General features: G+C 36.4%; 1 protein-coding gene and 2 non-coding genes across 3 annotated transcripts; 2 read left to right on the forward strand and 1 right to left on the reverse strand.

The window, feature by feature from the left end:
- Nucleotides 1–1,258: 1,258 nt before the first annotated feature.
- LOC131942409 (endoplasmic reticulum-Golgi intermediate compartment protein 3) lies at nucleotides 1,259–18,153 on the forward strand. Its single transcript, XM_059302275.1, has 13 exons — nucleotides 1,259–1,464; nucleotides 2,131–2,289; nucleotides 3,010–3,129; nucleotides 3,494–3,522; nucleotides 6,234–6,298; nucleotides 7,772–7,937; nucleotides 8,624–8,681; nucleotides 8,922–8,953; nucleotides 9,629–9,725; nucleotides 14,572–14,636; nucleotides 14,923–15,059; nucleotides 15,196–15,251; nucleotides 15,873–18,153. Exons 1-13 carry the CDS (start codon nucleotides 1,368–1,370, stop codon nucleotides 15,950–15,952), a joined length of 1,161 nt encoding a protein of 386 aa, XP_059158258.1. The 5' UTR covers nucleotides 1,259–1,367; the 3' UTR covers nucleotides 15,953–18,153.
- On the reverse strand, nucleotides 6,844–6,915 carry Trnah-gug (transfer RNA histidin (anticodon GUG)). Its single transcript has one exon. It is a non-coding gene; the product is annotated as a tRNA-His (tRNA).
- Nucleotides 14,034–14,105, forward strand: Trnap-cgg (transfer RNA proline (anticodon CGG)). Its single transcript has one exon. It is a non-coding gene; the product is annotated as a tRNA-Pro (tRNA).
- Nucleotides 18,154–18,249: the final 96 nt, after the last annotated feature.

Here is an 18,249-nt window from a genome sequence, read left to right on the forward strand (position 1 = left end):
CAATTGTGTAACCACCTTTACTCCCCACATTTATTACACCACAAAGCATAGGATCAAGACAAAAAGCCGATACGGTACGAAGACTACTACTCACGCAATCGACAACAACATACAATGTGGACGGACAAGGCCGAGAGGAGAAAGGCCGACGGCAAAAAAACATACAAAACATACATAATGATAGCCCAGGTTAGTGACTATAGAATAAAGATAACTCCAGCTCAGGTAGGTTGTTATTTTTTTAAGAAACAGAATCAATACAAAGATTTATCGTAACAATCATTTGAACTTTGATTTTCAAACATATTTTTGTTGGTTTTGGATTTCACCAACCTTCCACCAACCTGCACAGCGGGGTTTGCGCCGCTGTGGTACCGCCCCTGCCTCTCGTCAACACACTAGTAAAACAATCCCACCTCTCATCTGCTGTAAATGTAAGTCTACTAACCTCGCAAACAGAATTGATTTATTTTTTTTTTTTGCCTTGATTAATTTATTCGGCAAATTAAATCTGCACTCAGACCAAATAATTGCCCATTTAATTAAGAATCAAATAAATTAGGACGGAATGGTGGCAACTTTTGTTTCACCAGTCATAGTATTAGATTATTAGTTACGCTCGAATGATAATGAATGCAATCATGGGCGGCTCATGGAATGGTTAGCCTAATTCCCTTGAAATGCGATTAGGATATATTAAAATGCAAATTATTTTTTAACTGCATGAAAACAAAACAAAACATAGGCCTATTTTTTCAACTTTAATTGTCGGTTGGCCATAAAATCTCTTTGAAATATTTTTTAACAACCAAAGCTATTTATTATATATAATCTAGACCTAGATTTAGATCTAGATCTAGATCTATATCTACTAAGATTCTTACTTCCTAAGTGGGTTTTTTTTTTTTCATTTTAAATTTTAGTATCTAGATCTAATTACAAAGTACATAGAAAAACAATATTTGAAAACAATGTTTTGAAAACAATGAAAAAGAAAAGAAATGGAATAAACCTTATTCACTTTCGCCCCCCCCCCCCCTCCTTCCCCCACCTCCCCTCCTGCGGAGAGCATCTCTTGACGGATTTCTGATCACAGAGTAATTTTTTTTTTTCCGTTTCAGTTTCAGCTATTACGTGAATAGTCCTACATTGCTAGATTTTACGGACACTTGATGTCCACGTCAGAATAACTTTCTCTCTCTCAAGCATACTGCGCATGTGTAGTAAAAGAGGAAATATAAAGTATCAACAACCGGTTTAGAGAACTCGACACGATATTAGATACGATTCGCAGATTTTAGTTTTCTTGAACTCATTCGTTATCTTTATATTTTTAACACACACACACACACACACAAAACGCTAAAATGCAGTTCTCAGGTCTTTTTGAGAAATTAAAACGCTTTGATGCTTATCCCAAAACTTTGGAAGATTTTAGAATTAAAACATACGGTGGCGCAGCATGTAATAATTATTTTTATGGCCATTTAATTTTAAAATATAAAATTCTAGATCTAAATCTTACTTGCTAGATCTAATACTAGGCACTACTTACGTTACTGTATACTACTTCAATCACCTAGATCTAGTCTAGTACTTTAGTACATTGTACTTAGTGTCTTAGTTAATACTTTACTAAAAACTTAACTTAGGTTAGCAGTTAATTAACTTAGAAAGCGTGTTGTTATACTTTCTGAAACCCTCCTCACACCCCTCTGGAGTTTGACCTCATTTACTATGACTCTTAATAAAAATAAAAGTACCTCTTTGGAAAGCGAGCAATGAATGTTAAGAGAAATAGAGGTTTTTGAACCAAAGGAGGCCTTGCGACATTTAAATACCATCAAGGAGTACTGAGAATTACCCACCCACCCCTGCATATAAAGTTTTTAATACTTTGTATGCATGTTTGTTTGGTTGGTAATAGGTAAAATCCTTGGGGGGAAAATTAGACTATAATAATACTTATATATATATATATATATATATTGTTTTTGGTAAAAAAAAGTTGACAATGTTAAGTTTCAGTGACCATAATAGTGGTGTTTTGACTTGTTACAGTGACCATAATCAGTGGTGTTTTTTACTTGTTTCAGTGACCATAATCAGTGGTGTTTTTACTTGTTTCAGTGACCATAATCAGTGGTGTCTTGATGTTTGTGCTGTTCATGTCTGAGCTGAACTTTTACCTGACACTTGACGTCCAGCAAGAGCTTTTTGTCGACATTTCAAGAGGACAGAAAATTAAAATAAATATTGATATTGTTTTTCCCAAAATGGCCTGTGGATGTAAGTATACTACACTTGATCTAGTTTTAAAACATGTAAATGTGTGAAATCTTCCATAATGGAGCTGTGGCCATTACATGCAACATAGCAAGGTGGCCATCACATACGATAGGTTTTCTTATCCTTTTGTTTTGATTCCAATTATATCATTGGCTGGTTGTGATTCCTATGATATATATATCATTTAGGTTTTCTTATCCTTTTGTTTTGATTCCAATTATATCATTGGCTGGTTGTGATTCCAATGATATATATATCATTTAGGTTTTCTTATCCTTTTGTTGTGATTCCAATTATACCATTGGCTGGTTGTGATTCCAATTATATAATTGGCTGGTTGTGATTCCAGTTATATTATTGGTTTGTTGTGATTCCAATTATATCGCTGTTTGTGATTTCAGTTATATCATTGGCTGGTTGTGATCTCAGTTATATTATTGGCTGGTTGTGATTCCAGTTATATCATTGGCTGGTTGTGATTCCAATTATATAATTGGCTGGTTGTGATTCCAGTTATATTATTGGTTTGTTGTGATTCCAATTATATCGCTGTTTGTGATTTCAGTTATATCATTGGCTGGTTGTGATCCCAGTTATATTATTGGCTTGTTGTAATTCCAATTATATCATTGGCTGGTTGTGATCCCAATTATATCATTTGCTGGTTGTGATTCCAGTTATATTATTGGCTGGTTGTGATTCCAATTAATTTGTTTCCAGTTATATCATTGGATGCTATGGATGTGAGCGGTGAGTCTCAGATTGATATTGATGCACACATTTTAAAGATGAGACTGGGTCCAGATGGAAGCCCCATCAGTGACACCCCAGAGGTACAGGGTAAGTAATATGACAGGACCAGGGTATACACATTAGGTCATTAGGTGATACACAGGGTAGGTCATTAAGTGATATACAGGGTAGGTTATTGGGTGATACACAGGGTAGGTCATTAGGTGATATACAGGGTAGGTTATTGGGTGATACACAGGGTAGGTCATTAGGTGATATACAGGGTAGGTTATTGGGTGATACACCTGGTAGGTCATTAGGTGATATACAGGGTAGGTCACTAGGTGACCTTACTGTCAAAAAAATCTTCTAGACCTTGAAACTAGACTTAATGAAAATGAATTAATAAGAAGGGAAATAACTTTTATTTTTAAAATTATCACTATTGGTTATTGTTCTTATTATATTGCAGCCATTGGTGAAGGAAGCAAGGTGGAAATTGTAAGTAATTTGGTTTACACTTGTATTCTGTGTTTAAACATTTGAAACTAATTCTTGATGCCAGATTTTGCTGTCTTTGGACATTATTTAGCATCAAATTGAATTTCTTTTTTTTTTTAAAACTCAAGTGAATTGAATTTAAAAATGTGAAGCTTCCCAAAAACAATTGGTTTCAAACAGTTAATATGAAGGCTGCTACATATTCAAATTGCCAACATATTTCTTGCTGATTTGTACAGACACCTATTATAATTAGGTTCCTTTTAAAGAGCACCCTAAAATAGGGGCACAGCTGCACATGACATTTGATGATTAAGTCAACCAGAGGCCTGGTGCCCCTGCAGTAGTGTAGCTGGTGGCACGACATTTGATGATTAAGTCAACCAGAGGCCTGGTGCCCCTGCAGTAGTGTAGCTGGTGGCACGACATTTGATGATTAAGCCAACCAGAGGCCTGGTGCCCCTGCAGTAGTGTAGCTGGTGGCACGACATTTGATGATTAAGTCAACCAGAGGCCTGGTGCCCCTGCAGTAGTGTAGCTGGTGGCACGACATTTGATGATTAAGCCAACCAGAGGCCTGGTGCCCCTGCAGTAGTGTAGCTGGTGGCACGACATTTGATGATTAAGCCAACCAGAGGCCTGGTGCCCCTGCAGTAGTGTAACTGGTGGCATGACATTTGATGATTAAGCCAACCAGAGGCCTGGTGCCCCTGCAGTAGTGTAACTGGTGGCATGACATTTGATGATTAAGCCAACCAGAGGCCTGTTGCCCCTGCAGTAGTGTAACTGGTGGCATGACATTTGATGATTAAGCCAACCAGAGGCCTGGTGCCCCTGCAGTAGTGTAACTGGTGGCATGACATTTGATGATTAAGCCAACCAGAGGCCTGGTGCCCCTGCAGTAGTGTAACTGGTGGCATGACATTTGATGATTAAGCCAACCAGAGGCCTGGTGCCCCTGCAGTAGTGTAACTGGTGGCATGACATTTGATGATTAAGCCAACCAGAGGCCTGGTGCCCCTGCAGTAGTGCAACTGGTGGCATGACATTTGATGATTAAGCCAACCAGATGCCTGGTGCCCCTGCAGTAGTGCAACTGGTGGCATGACATTTGATGATTAAGCCAACCAGATGCCTGGTGCCCCTGCAGTAGTGCAACTGGTGGCATGACATTTGATGATTAAGCCAACCAGATGCCTGGTGCCCCTGCAGTAGTGTAACTGGTGGCATGACATTTGATGATTAAGCCAACCAGAGGCCTGGTGCCCCTGCAGTAGTGCATCTGGTGGCATGACATTTGATGATTAAGCCAACCAGAGGCCTGGTGGCCCTGCAGTAGTGTTGATGATTAAGCCAACCAGATGCCTGGTGCCCCTGCAGTAGTGTAACTGGTGGCTCCCAAGAGCAAAGCCCCTGACTATTACGAAGGGTGATTAACATACACTTAGGCTTTCCTATAGCACGCTCTGTGACGTCTAGGCGATAGTGTGGACACACCTGCGCCACAACAACAAAGATCCAAGAAATATAGTGTCGGCATTGTTTACAATGAATAACGCACTTTTAGAAAACAAGGTCACACTTCTTTAAAAAAAATTGTAACGCGAGGAAACTGCATTTATTTTTACATGATCCAATCAGAAATTGAGATCATGCATCTAAAAGTACACCATTAGTAAATTGAAGCAGTTGCGTCAGTCACTCAGTTTATGACACATCAAAATAATAATGGTTAATATGTTTCAATAAAGTACACTGAATGTTATAATATTTTCATGTTAAAATGCTATCTACGCTTCGATAAAAATGTTAAGTGAATGTTTTTAATGTTAATCATATTTCCATATTAAAAATGATAAATAAGTTTTAATAAAAATGTACATCGAATATTATCAAGTTTTTAAAAAAAAAAAAATTTGAGATTTTTGCAAATCTCGATGTTTTACACCTCCCTGAGTCAGAAAAACATAGTTTTGCAATCTTGTCTGTGTGTGTGTGTCTGTAAACACGATAACTTGAGTACCGTTACAGCTAGGCTGATGAAATTTCATATATAAGTATTAAATCAAATTTGTAGATCTGTATTAACTTTTCAGCGATTTCCAGTAACTGGAACTTTTTCTACTTTCAATTTTTCAAAAAGCCTATAGCTTGAGTACTATTTCAGATAGATAAATGAAATTTCAAATATAAATAAAAGATCTAATTCTCTGTCTTCTATCAATTTTGGGTAACTTCCGTTGACCGGAAGTAGTAATTTAGGGTATTTCCGATTTCTCAAAAAACGCATGTGAATTTATAAAGTACTAATAATATTCTGCACTATTATACTCATTTTATTTGGTATTCACTTGGTGTGCAATTCTTTTTTCTATGAGATTCTATTCTATTTTAAAAAGTTTAAGTAATTAAAAATGGATTAAAAATATTGTCTATATCCTGAGTTGCCATCCCCCGTTGTGTTATATAAGAATATTCAAGAAAGTTTAAGGGAGATCACTCCCGGTTTATTTTTATTTTAAGACCGCAGTAATGCGCTGAACCGGTACGCTACTTATAATGTAAAGCAAATAATTTATTTTCTCCTTTTTAAAGCACAATTATATAATAGCTTTTTATTGAAACGTTTTTTTTTTAAATGTTTTTTTCTTACCCTAGCTAAACCATGTAGATAGGTTTTTCACTAGATGACTTTTAACATCCATTTGCAGGCACCAACAACCCTAGACCCAAACCGCTGTGAAAGCTGCTATGGTGCTGAGAATGCTGAACAAAGGTTAGGTTATAATTGAACACATTATTTTGACAGGCTATCTATAATAATACGTTCACCATCAAATTTCCCGACCCATCTGCCCGACCCACGTTTTTTGTCATCAAATGTATGAACAGTCATCACAAGAACCTGCACAGCTCGAGGAAGCACAAAATCTACGAGCAGTCATTGGTAGATCCCCTAGGGTCGGAAGAAAAATTTATTTTCTACTTTTTAGTCCACAAGAAAAACATGGTTTTTTAAAGTTTTTTTTAACTATTTTGTTTTCTCCTTTTTAGTCCGTTGCTACACATGAAAAACGTGGTTTTTAAAAAGTTTTTTATATAGTTTATTTTCTACTTTATCTAATGACTTGATTAAGTATGACTTGACTAAGTGTTTTTAAATACACGGACTAAAAATCTTGAGCGACCGATACGCTTTAAACAGAGAAGGGGCGTAATTTAATTAAGCTAATTTATTTAGGTCTCTAATTGCTATTTTTTTATGATTGCATCTGAAATTGTTATGTGAGCTTGGCAGTGCGAGACCCACAGCAGCCTACATGCCGTGACCAGGATTCGAACCTGGGTTGTCGCGGCCACAACGCGAAGTACTAACCACTATACGATCACGGCCAGCACGCTCACATCGATTGGGGCCGAAGTAACTGTGTCAATAGGCCTCCAGTCTTGTCGGTATCTTTAGAAATCATGTCCTCAATTTTAGGGTCCTTGGGGCGTAATTTAATTAAGCTAATTTAGGTCTCTAATTGCTAGTTTTTATGATTGCATCTGAAATTGTTAGGCAAAAATAGCCTGCATGCCGAATTTCAGATCTCTAGAGCAATCAGAAGTGGGCTAATTTTCGTTGTCAATTTTAACAACAAACAAACAAACGCGTAGCTGAGTTAAGAAAAACGTTTTAAAAATACATGGAAGTCTACACACTATTAGCATCATCAAAAATACATGGAAGTCTACACACTATTAGCATCATCAAAAATACATGGAAGTCTACACACTATTAGCATCATCAAAAATACATGGAAGTCTACACACTATTAGCATCATCAAAAATACATGGAAGTCTACACACTATTAGCATCATGAAAATTTTCTTCAATGATTGTGACAATAGTTTTGTCATAAAAATTCAGTCTAAAATTGTATAGCCTAATATTGTGCTAGTTTTTTGTGGCTATAGTTTTACTGACTGATTACTAATTAATTTCAATAACCATTACTAGTCCCAATAGAACTAGTGCTGCTATGCAATCTGTCTCAGTGAGGCCACAAAGATCAATTGATTTGCCATGCTCTGGTGACTTGACATTGTATAGAAAGATTTAGTTGCTAATTGGGACAGGTCTTCTCACTGGTTTAATTAACAGGACAAAAGACAGGACTAATGATAGGACATTATGGGAGTGTGATACACAGCACATGAGGTGTTTTGATGGAGTTTTATCCTGAGCTACTCTCTCTACTCTAGCTGCTGTAACTCGTGTGAAGATGTGAGGGAGGCGTATCGCAAGAAAGGTTGGGCCTTACAAGACCCTGACTCCATAGAACAGTGCAAGCGTGAGGGCTGGTCAGAGAAGTTGGAGGCCCAGAAGAACGAGGGATGTAAACTGTTTGGGTACCTGGAGGTCAACAAGGTGTGTCCAACTGCTGCAGTACTGACAACCACCATAAAGTGACTACCACAGTCTGACAACCATAAAGTGACAACCAAAATATGACAACCACCATATAGTTACAACCACAATATGACAACCACCATAAAGTGACAACCACAGTCTGACAACCACCTTAAAGTGACAACCAGTCTGACAACCCCCTTAAAGTGACTACCACAGTCTGACAACCATAAAGTGACAACCAAAATATGACAACCACCATATAGTTACAACCACAATATGACAACCACCATAAAGTGACAACCACTGTGTACTGACCAGTGACCACTAAAAGTGACTACCACAGTCTGACAACCATAAAGTGACAACCAAAATATGACAACCACCATAAAGTGACAACCACTGTGTACTGACCAGTGACCACTAAAAGTGACAACCACAGTCTGACAACCATAAAGTGACAACCACCATAAAGTGACAACCACTGTGTACTGACCAGTGACCGCTAAAAGTGACTACCACAGTCTGACAACCATAAAGTGACAACCAAAATATGACAACCACCATAAAGTGACAACCACTGTGTACTGACCAGTGACCACTAAAAGTGACTACCACAGTCTGACAACCATAAAGTGACAACCACTGTGTACTGACCAGTGACCACTAGTATTCTGACTAAGAGAAACTGTGTATGGTTTTAGGTTGCAGGGAACTTCCATATAGCACCAGGGAAAAGTTTTCAGCAAAAGCATGTCCATGGTAAGTTGTTTTTTTTTTATAACTCCAACTGTAAGACAAAGTTCAAGATGGCTAGTTTAAAAAGGTCTACGTCTGTTTTCAATTAATGTGAAATTCTGTTTTCAAATTTCTGCTACAATCAGTTAAGTAATTAGAGTATTCATTCTTTTCATATAATTTATGTTAGAAAGGGTATTGTTTAAATTGAGGTATACTAATTAAATTTACTCTAAAACCAATGAATCTTTTGTCCAACCACAGTGCATGACATGCAGTCACTGAGTGGAGCCAAGGTGAGCAAATATTGGGCATTCATCCACAGCTCTGGCTAGCCTCTCTAATTCTTTCATTTCCCTCACAGAATTCATTTATTTTAGTTCCATTTCTTTGCAAAAAAGTTTATTTGGTTAGTTAACACTTAATGTTCTCTGTATATTTTGTTTTTATTTATTTTTATCATCAATTTAATGTGACCCATTGAATCAATCACCTGTTATTTATTTTTATCCTCAGTTCAATGTGACCCATAGAATCAATCACCTGTCATTTATTTTTATCCTCAGTTCAATGTGACCCATAGAATCAATCACCTGTCATTTATTTTTATCCTCAGTTCAATGTGACCCATAGAATCAATCACCTGTCATTTATTTTTATCCTCAGTTCAATGTGACCCATAGAATCAATCACCTGTCATTTATTTTTATCCTCAGTTCAATGTGACCCATAGAATCAATCACCTGTCATTTATTTTATATCCTCAGTTCAATGTGACCCATAGAATCAATCACCTGTCATTTATTTTTTATCCTCAGTTCAATGTGACCCATAGAATCAATCACCTGTCATTTATTTTTTATCCTCAGTTCAATGTGACCCATAGAATCAATCACCTGTCATTTATTTTTTATCCTCAGTTCAATGTGACCCATAGAATCAATCACCTGTCATTTATTTTTTATCCTCAGTTCAATGTGACCCATAGAATCAATCACCTGTCATTTGGAATTGACTACCCAGGGATCATCAACCCACTGGATGGCTTGTACCAGGAAGTAGATCAATGTAAGTATACGTTCTGTCAACCACTAATTATTGACTAACCCAAGCACACAGCACCTCAAGAAGTTCTGTCAGCCACTGTTTGACTAACCCAAGTACACAGCACCTCAAGAAGTTCTGTCAGCCACTGTTTGACTAACCCAAGCACACAGCACCTCAAGAAGTTCTGTCAGCCACTGTTTGACTAACCCAAGCACACAGCACCTCAAGAAGTTCTGTCAGCCACTGTTTGACTAACCCAAGCACACAGCACCTCAAGAAGTTCTGTCAGCCACTGTTTGACTAACCCAAGCACACAGCACCTCAAGAAGTTCTGTCAGCCACTGTTTGACTAACCCAAGCACACAATTAGCACCTCAAGAAGTTCTGTCAGCCACTGTTTGACTAACCCAAGCACACAGCACCTCAAGAAGTTCTGTCAGCCACTGTTTGACTAACCCAAGCACACAATTAGCACCTCAAGAACAAGTTCTCCTCACTGGTAGATTTATTGATAACATGTACATTGCAATCATGAGACAACATATCGGACAGAAGTGGCAACACCAGCAGCATAAACTTGTATCCAGTCTCAGCACCTGATACCAGTGCCAATAGCCATGAAAGTCCCAAATGTCCCTCCTCCCTGGAACATCGTTTTCCCCACTGTTGATACAAGTTCACGACCACGAAGACCATACCTAGACGTGAGAGAAAAAAAGTCAGCTTAAATTTTACCAACTATATCACAATAAATGTTTACAATCGTAGAGCTGGGTCAAATTAGTGTGACGACTATTAGGTGCAATTTAGTATTCACTAATTATGAACTGCTGATAAGCAGAAAATAAAACAACAAAACAGTGGTGTATGATACATAGCAGGTCGGCTCGTTCTATTTAATAACTAAAATAACATTAGGGCACTGAATGTTCACATTCAGAATACATGGTCAAAAACTGCATTGAAAGTAAGTTTAGTTAATTTTTGTAGACATCCACATCGGATAGGTGTAGGGTGCTGGCTCAAAAGTGGACACAGTTAATTACCCTTTCAGACCTGAAGTATGTTTTTTGTAACCTAAGCATATGAAGTCGTCATATGGTCAGCAAAGCACTAGGCCCAGCTACATTTATTTTCCCTAACATGAGTCATGTAGCCATCTGCGCTGCTCAGTGACATGCAACATACTCCAGCCCACATTAATGTAAGATTCCAAGTACTAGTGTATCTCACAAATGTGCACCCTTTATAAACCAGACTCACCTTAAGGCAGAAAAGCCACCAAACAGAGCACCAGATGCCATGCCTACACAAAATCCCATCATAAAACCAATCTTTATTTTATCAAAGCAGCTGGGGGCTCCTTGATGTCCATAAGCACTTGATGGAACAGGCATCTTCTAAACCAATACTTGACCTGTCAATCAAATAAACTTCATTAGTCCATCTTTTAATTGGCATTGAAGTAGCTTGAGCCAGGGAGTTTGTAACATTTAGAGACTAGGAAAAAAACCTTTACATTAACTTGACATTGTTACATCAGGCATCTGATTTATGGAAGACTAATACCTTGATAATATGGGCTGATCTCACAATTACCTGAACTCAAACTGGCACTTTGATAATCTAGTACCTTGATAAATTACTTCAGAATGGCATTTTGATATTTCAAGCTAGTTTTCAACAAGTTTTCAAACATAAACACAACACAAACAGAAATAAAAATACAAACGAAAATCCAAACGCAAACACTGACGCAGAACATAAACACTAGTGCTCACAGTATAGCCCATGGCGCCAAATCACACCCTGCAGAGGTGCCTTATACAACTTAGTAAATGACCATAATAGCCCATCTTATCCATAGTCTATTGAACTCATTAAACCTAACATAAGCCCCATAGCGCTCACTGGAAGGCCTGGGATGCCAAATAGACACGAGGACGCCCAGATTTGATTGAGTGAATGTCTATAGTAATCCTTTTTACCCACACCTTGTCCCCATCTTTCAAATAAAAGTATGCACCATAGCGCTCACTGGATAGCCCAAGGTGTCAAATCGCACCCTACTGGAGCGCGCCTAATTCAATTTAGTGAATGACTATAATACCCCCAGCTTGTCCGCACATGGAAAGATAGAAATACATCCAGTATATAAAATAAATAAAAGACAGTTTTTAAAATATCCTTGTTTTACCTACCACATCTACATGCCATTAATTAAAATGTTTAGAAAATGAAACTTGTTTTACTAAACCATCAATTTAATTTTTACTATTTTCATTTTTTACTCTTTGTTGATAAGCACTAAAAAAGTTATGTTTTAATTTAAAACGTTTTTTTTTTAACACCCTTAAAGGTGCTATGTTTGAAAGATTATATCTGTAAAAGTATATGACACAAACTTCATCTTTTGAACTCTACACAAAGACACTTACTCAGAGAACAGATTCAATTTTTGTCAAACCTCTTACTTCATTTAAATGAATTGCATTGAAATTGGCTTTTCTCTCGCTTTTTAATAAAAGGGGAAGTAAAAAACAAATTTTGTACATTTAAAAAAAAAATCACAACAAATGTCTGATGAAAGAACATATTTGATAAGTATTTCAAAATGTAGGGGATCAACGCTTGAAACACATGTTTAATCAAAAGAGTGCAGGGGTTCAAAATCTGCCAAAAATGCATCTTTTTATTTTAAAAAATTTTCAATAATTTATGACACCTATAGTACATCTGGCCATATCTAAATACAGAATAATCATAGTTCTTAACAGGTAAACAGTCTTTGAGTCTGTGACTTATTAATATGTGATCCAATAGTGGCTGGAACAGTGCAAGGGTCCTATAAAGAAAATATTTTTTGTTGAAATAACTATTAGTCTCTAGAGCCAGCAGTGCATTTAAAAGAACATTTATTTAGAAAGCTTCAGTCAGTGTACCTTTATGTTATAAACTTGTATTTATACATAAGTGGCTCTACAATTATCACTATGGCAGGGCTACCACAAAAATACACTTGCTTATTAAATACAACTATGTAGGCTAAATAGATAACCTTGCTAGACTTACATTCTTACCCTTAGTATCATAACAGTTGTTCTTTACTACTATAACATGTAAATATGTAATCAATAACCAGTATTGAGAGGACTTAAGGTTTTTTTCGTAGGCAGGCTATATTCTTTTGAAAGGGCTCTAATAAGGGCTTATTTCCAAGCTGACTGCAAAGTGTACATTTGGGCGACGCGAGCGAAAACTGCATTTTTTTTTACGGCTGTTTGACATACCTACTTGGATATTTTAGGTGTAAACAGTGTTATACCACTAGTTAAGTTAAGTGTGCAGATTACAGAAATCTATGTGATGTTGAAGTATGATCTGCTCTGAGTTGATTTAGAGAGAATATGTAATATGTATTATTATGTAGATTTAGTATTAGTATAGTATAGAATCAGTATAGACTCTAAGATGTATGACATTCTATGATGATGAAATGATACATCTCACTTTCACCACATTTGACTATGTATTGTATTATTACTATTATGTAATAAGTAATAATGTTATGTTTGACACACCACTTAGTATAGTACTTACTTAATACACTTACGTCATGTTTTAAACAGTTTTTTAATACAAAATTTATTCCGTCTTCAAAAAATAGAGTCTAAATTGCTATTTCAATGGCTCAGTTCATCAAGAAATTAGAATAGTAAAGATGTAAAATCTAGATCTAAATCCAGTAGACTTGAGTAGAGTAGACTGTAGTTCGGTTTTATTTTGAACTAAACCTTCTGTAACAGTAACAGACAGGTAACACGAACACGAGATCTAAAATAGTAAAAATTAGACGCCTCACTTTGTTGACTCGTTCTAGATCTAGATACTTAACTGCTGTAACTACTTTTTGCCATATTTAAATTATTGTTTAGAGCCTATTCATTCAATATTTACCTTTGTATATTATTTAATGATCATAAGTAAAGTGTGTTGATTTCTAGAAATATATCTTTCTAGTTCTACGGTGCTAACTTGTTCAAGTTCAATGTAATACTAGGTTTGGTAGTGATAGTAGTCTGCCCTTGTTACTAATTTTACATTGACCTTTACGTTGAACGTAAATTAGCAATCGTATTATATGTTAATTATCAAACGTTAATAAAAAGAAATAGTGGTGGATTATTTTTTTTTTAAACAAATTAAAGCTGTGAAAATATGTTAACGAACTGCGGCTAAATGAACGGGCTATTTGTGGTAAAACAGGAAGCATTATTATGGGAAAAATAATGCAAAAATAACCTCTTTGCTTTCTCTATGGTTTGCATCGGCCAAGTGGTCTAGGGGTATGATTTTCGCTTCGGGTGCGAGAGGTCCCGGGTTCAAATCCCGGCTTGGCCCAACTTTTTAGATTCAACAATTTTATGAGTGATTTTGTTAAAATAATCTTAAAACGTGTTCTTATACTACTTATAGCTTAAGTCAGTTTATTATCTATTAAGTTTACCAGTTTTAACAATACGATACCTTTATAAGATTAAATGATTGTCTAGTTACTTTTCACTAAATTTTTCTTTTAAATACCATTTTTGTTGTTCATTATTTGGTGAAGTAGAGTTCATCAGCTTTTCTGGCCATGCCATGACACATGATTGTGTGTACAGAGCTATGATGCTTTACATCAGCTCCTACATTGAAACGTTGGCTAATGTTATGGTACCATAGGGCAAATGATGCTTTTCATTAGCTTTTGTTAGCTGCAGGATATTGCTCAGTTTTATTGTATTTGTTGTTCTGTGTAAAAAAAAAAGCTAGTAACCAGTATTTCTATTATGGTGGCTAACTGAAGAAATCTGTTTGTTGACAGTGCAGTTGATGTACCAATACTTTATTAAAGTGGTGCCAACTACTTACACTAAAGTCAATGGGGAGGTAAGTCTCATAAATTTCTTTTTCACCCAGATATTCTAACTTTTAACAATCTTTTTTGTTTTAATTTTTTTTTCTATTAAAATTGTAAATAGTCGACTAGAGGAGGTAATTAAAAGCAGTGATCAAGCTTTTGACCTAATAAGAATTTGATAAAATACTGAAGCACTACAGTTTTAAACTACATGTATAATGTCACCAGCACTTCATGAAGCTGAGACATTATTTTGTTCTAATCCTAAATCTCAGATCTACTGGTTCTCTAGGTGTTATTGTTTTCACTTTCCAGCATTTATATACAAACCAGTTTTCTGTGACTAAACACTCAAAAAGTGTTGGAGGTTTTCTTGGTGAGAGTGGATTGCCTGGAGTCTTTTTTTCATACGAGTTATCTCCCATAATGGTCAAATATACAGAAAAACAAAGGTAATTTAATAGATCTGACTGTACTTAATCTGCTGATAACAGGATTCAGCATTGAGGTAAAACTATATACTTTTTAATTTGGGGTTGTTTTTTTTCATATTTATGTTGGATGATGTAATCATTTTGTTTCTTTCAGATCATTTTTACACTTTTTAACAGAGGTTTGCGCTATTGTAGGTGGTATTTTTACAGGTTAGTCATGACATTTTTAATATTTAATCTCAGTAAATGAAAAAAAAATCTTTTATATGTCAAGTTAGTGTCAGAGCTAAGCTCAATTTAGTGTCAGAGCTAAGCGCATCATCCGTGACGTTAAGGCTTGCCAGTGGGAATACTGTGAAGTCTTATTTTGGAAGAGCAGGGGTTACCTTTAAGAATTATATTGAATAAAGAGCAGGCACACATTAGCTCAATAAAGGGTGTGACCCCTAACTTTAAGTTGAAGAGCAGGTAATCAAATCAGTGAATAGGTCTGCTAATTGGTTCATTAATCTGCTGACATCATTTACCTAACAAAGTGGCCTCAATAAACATTAGTTAGGTCATCTAGCTTGATTCCTTCCTTTATCACTCAACACTAATCCTGAGACAAATCACTCAACACTAATCCTAAGACAATCACTCAACACTAATCCTAAGACAAATCACTCAACACTAATCCTAAGACAAATCACTCAACACTAATCCTAAGACAATCACTCAACACTAATCTTGAGACAAACCACTCATCACTAATCCTAAGACAATCACTCAACACTAATCCTAAAACAAATCACTCAACACTAATCCTAAGCCAAATCCATTACTCCACAGTTGCTAGCTTGCTGGATTCCTTCCTTTATCACTCATCACGTGTTATAGCCAGGAAGATTGAATTAGGAAAAGCTTCATGATAAATCAGAAGACATAAATATTTTTTTACATACAATTTTTCTTCTATTAAAGTGTTTTATAATGTGATTTTCCATATTTAACTTAATTAGAATTGTTTGAAGCAATAAAATGTCAAAAATAGAATCAGCCATTCAGCCTTTAAATGCCATGCTCAAATATTTTTTCTCTACTCATGTGGCATGTCAAATCAATTGAACCAACTACACATTTCATTTTAAAGCCCTTGACCGCAAGCAAGCCATAGTAATGTGTTACATGCTATTGGTAGCAAGCAAGCCATAGTAATGTGTTACATGCTATTGGTAGCAAGCAAGCCATAGTAATGTGTTACATGCTATTGGTAGCAAGCAAGCCATAGTAATGTGTTACATGCTATTGGTAGCAAGCAAGCCATAGTAATGTGTTACATGCTATTGGTAGCAAGCAAGCCATAGTAATGTGTTACATGCTATTGGTAGCAAGCAAGCCATAGTAATGTGTTACATGCTATTGGTAGCAAGCAAGCCATAGTAATGTGTTACATGCTATTGGTAGCAAGCAAGCCATAGTAATGTGTTACATGCTATTGGTAGCAAGCAAGCCATAGTAATGTGTTACATGCTATTGGTAGCAAGCAAGCCATAGTAATGTGTTACATGCTATTGGTAGCAAGCAAGCCATAGTAATGTGTTACATGCTATTGGTAGCAAGCAAGCCATAGTAATGTGTTACATGCTATTGGTAGCAAGCAAGCCATAGTAATGTGTTACATGCTATTGGTAGCAAGCAAGCCATAGTAATGTGTTACATGCTATTGGTAGCAAGCAAGCCATAGTAATGTGTTACATGCTATTGGTAGCAAGCAAGCCATAGTAATGTGTTACATGCTATTGGTAGCAAGCAAGCCATAGTAATGTGTTACATGCTATTGGTAGCAAGCAAGCCATAGTAATGTGTTACATGCTATTGGTAGCAAGCAAGCCATAGTAATGTGTTACATGCTATTGGTAGCAAGCAAGCCATAGTAATGTGTTACATGCTATTGGTAGCTCACTTGTTACACAAGCATCCATCATCATGTGGTGAATACCCAGATTTTCTCTCACTAGAGAGCTGGCAAGTTGGAAAGCCAATAACCCACTTGCTAGGGGTTTTTTTTTTATCTTGTGTTAGCGTTCAAACATTTAAATTGAATGAAGAGTGATGTCCCCTGTTTTCATTATGAAATCCTTACTTGAGCACTTTTTTTGTTTTATGGCCTAAAGATTTCATTTCAGGGGGAATACTCTTGATCAAGTGGGCTTTTCCTTTTATTATCACTCTGGTGACTTGTTTTATGCTAATTTTTAACTTTATTATGTGTCAAACTGCTGTTTACATTGTTGAATGTATTATGAATCATTTGTTATTTTATTAAGTTATATATACACACATACATATATACATACATACATACAGAAAGAGAGAGATAAGTATAGAAGGCAAATCAGTAGTTGAATTGAAATACTAATGCATGACCCTCTAGTTACCACTGAGCTCTAGAACTACATGACCCTCTAGTTACCACAGAGTTCTAAGATTAGTGGCCTAGTTAGAGCATGACCCTCTAGTTACCACTGAGTTCTAGGACTACATGACCCACCAGTTACCACTGAGTTCTAGGACTACATGACCCACCAGTTACCACTGAGTTCTAGGACTACATGACCCACCAGTTACCACTGAGTTCTAGGACTACATGACCCACTAGTTACCACTGAGTTCTAGGACTACATGACCCTCTAGTTACCACTGAGTTCTAGGACTACATGACCCACCAGTTACCACTGAGTTCTAGGACTACATGACCCACCAGTTACCACTGAGTTCTAGGACTACATGACCCACCAGTTACCACTGAGTTCTCAGTTGTGCTGGAAACATGAAGATTGTGTCATGTAGATCCACCCCCAGTGGCCATAGATGGCAGTAAATATATTTTAGTTGTACAGCAAGATTGTAGGAATGATCTCAACTTCTTTTGTAACCCATTTTTTTCTTTCTATCTCTACCCCATTCTTCTCCCCTCCATTTTTTTCTTTCTATCTCTACCCAATTCTTCTCCCCTCCTCCTCCAGAAGTTGACACACTTAGTTCCTTCTTCAACTTCAATCTGTACGAATCTTGTATACAACAGTTCATGTCACTTTGTGGATTAAATATTTACTAATGACCAAAATCATTTGCTTGCTTGTTAGTTTTTTTCTACACACCCCCTCAGTGAACCACAAACGAATTCATATACAAAATACATGCTTGTAATAGTGAAAAGGCACTA

This window comes from Physella acuta, unplaced genomic scaffold (genome assembly GCF_028476545.2).
Source record: "Physella acuta isolate Inbredline_101_S28 unplaced genomic scaffold, ASM2847654v3 ptg000405l, whole genome shotgun sequence".
Lineage (NCBI taxonomy): Eukaryota > Metazoa > Mollusca > Gastropoda > Physidae > Physella > Physella acuta.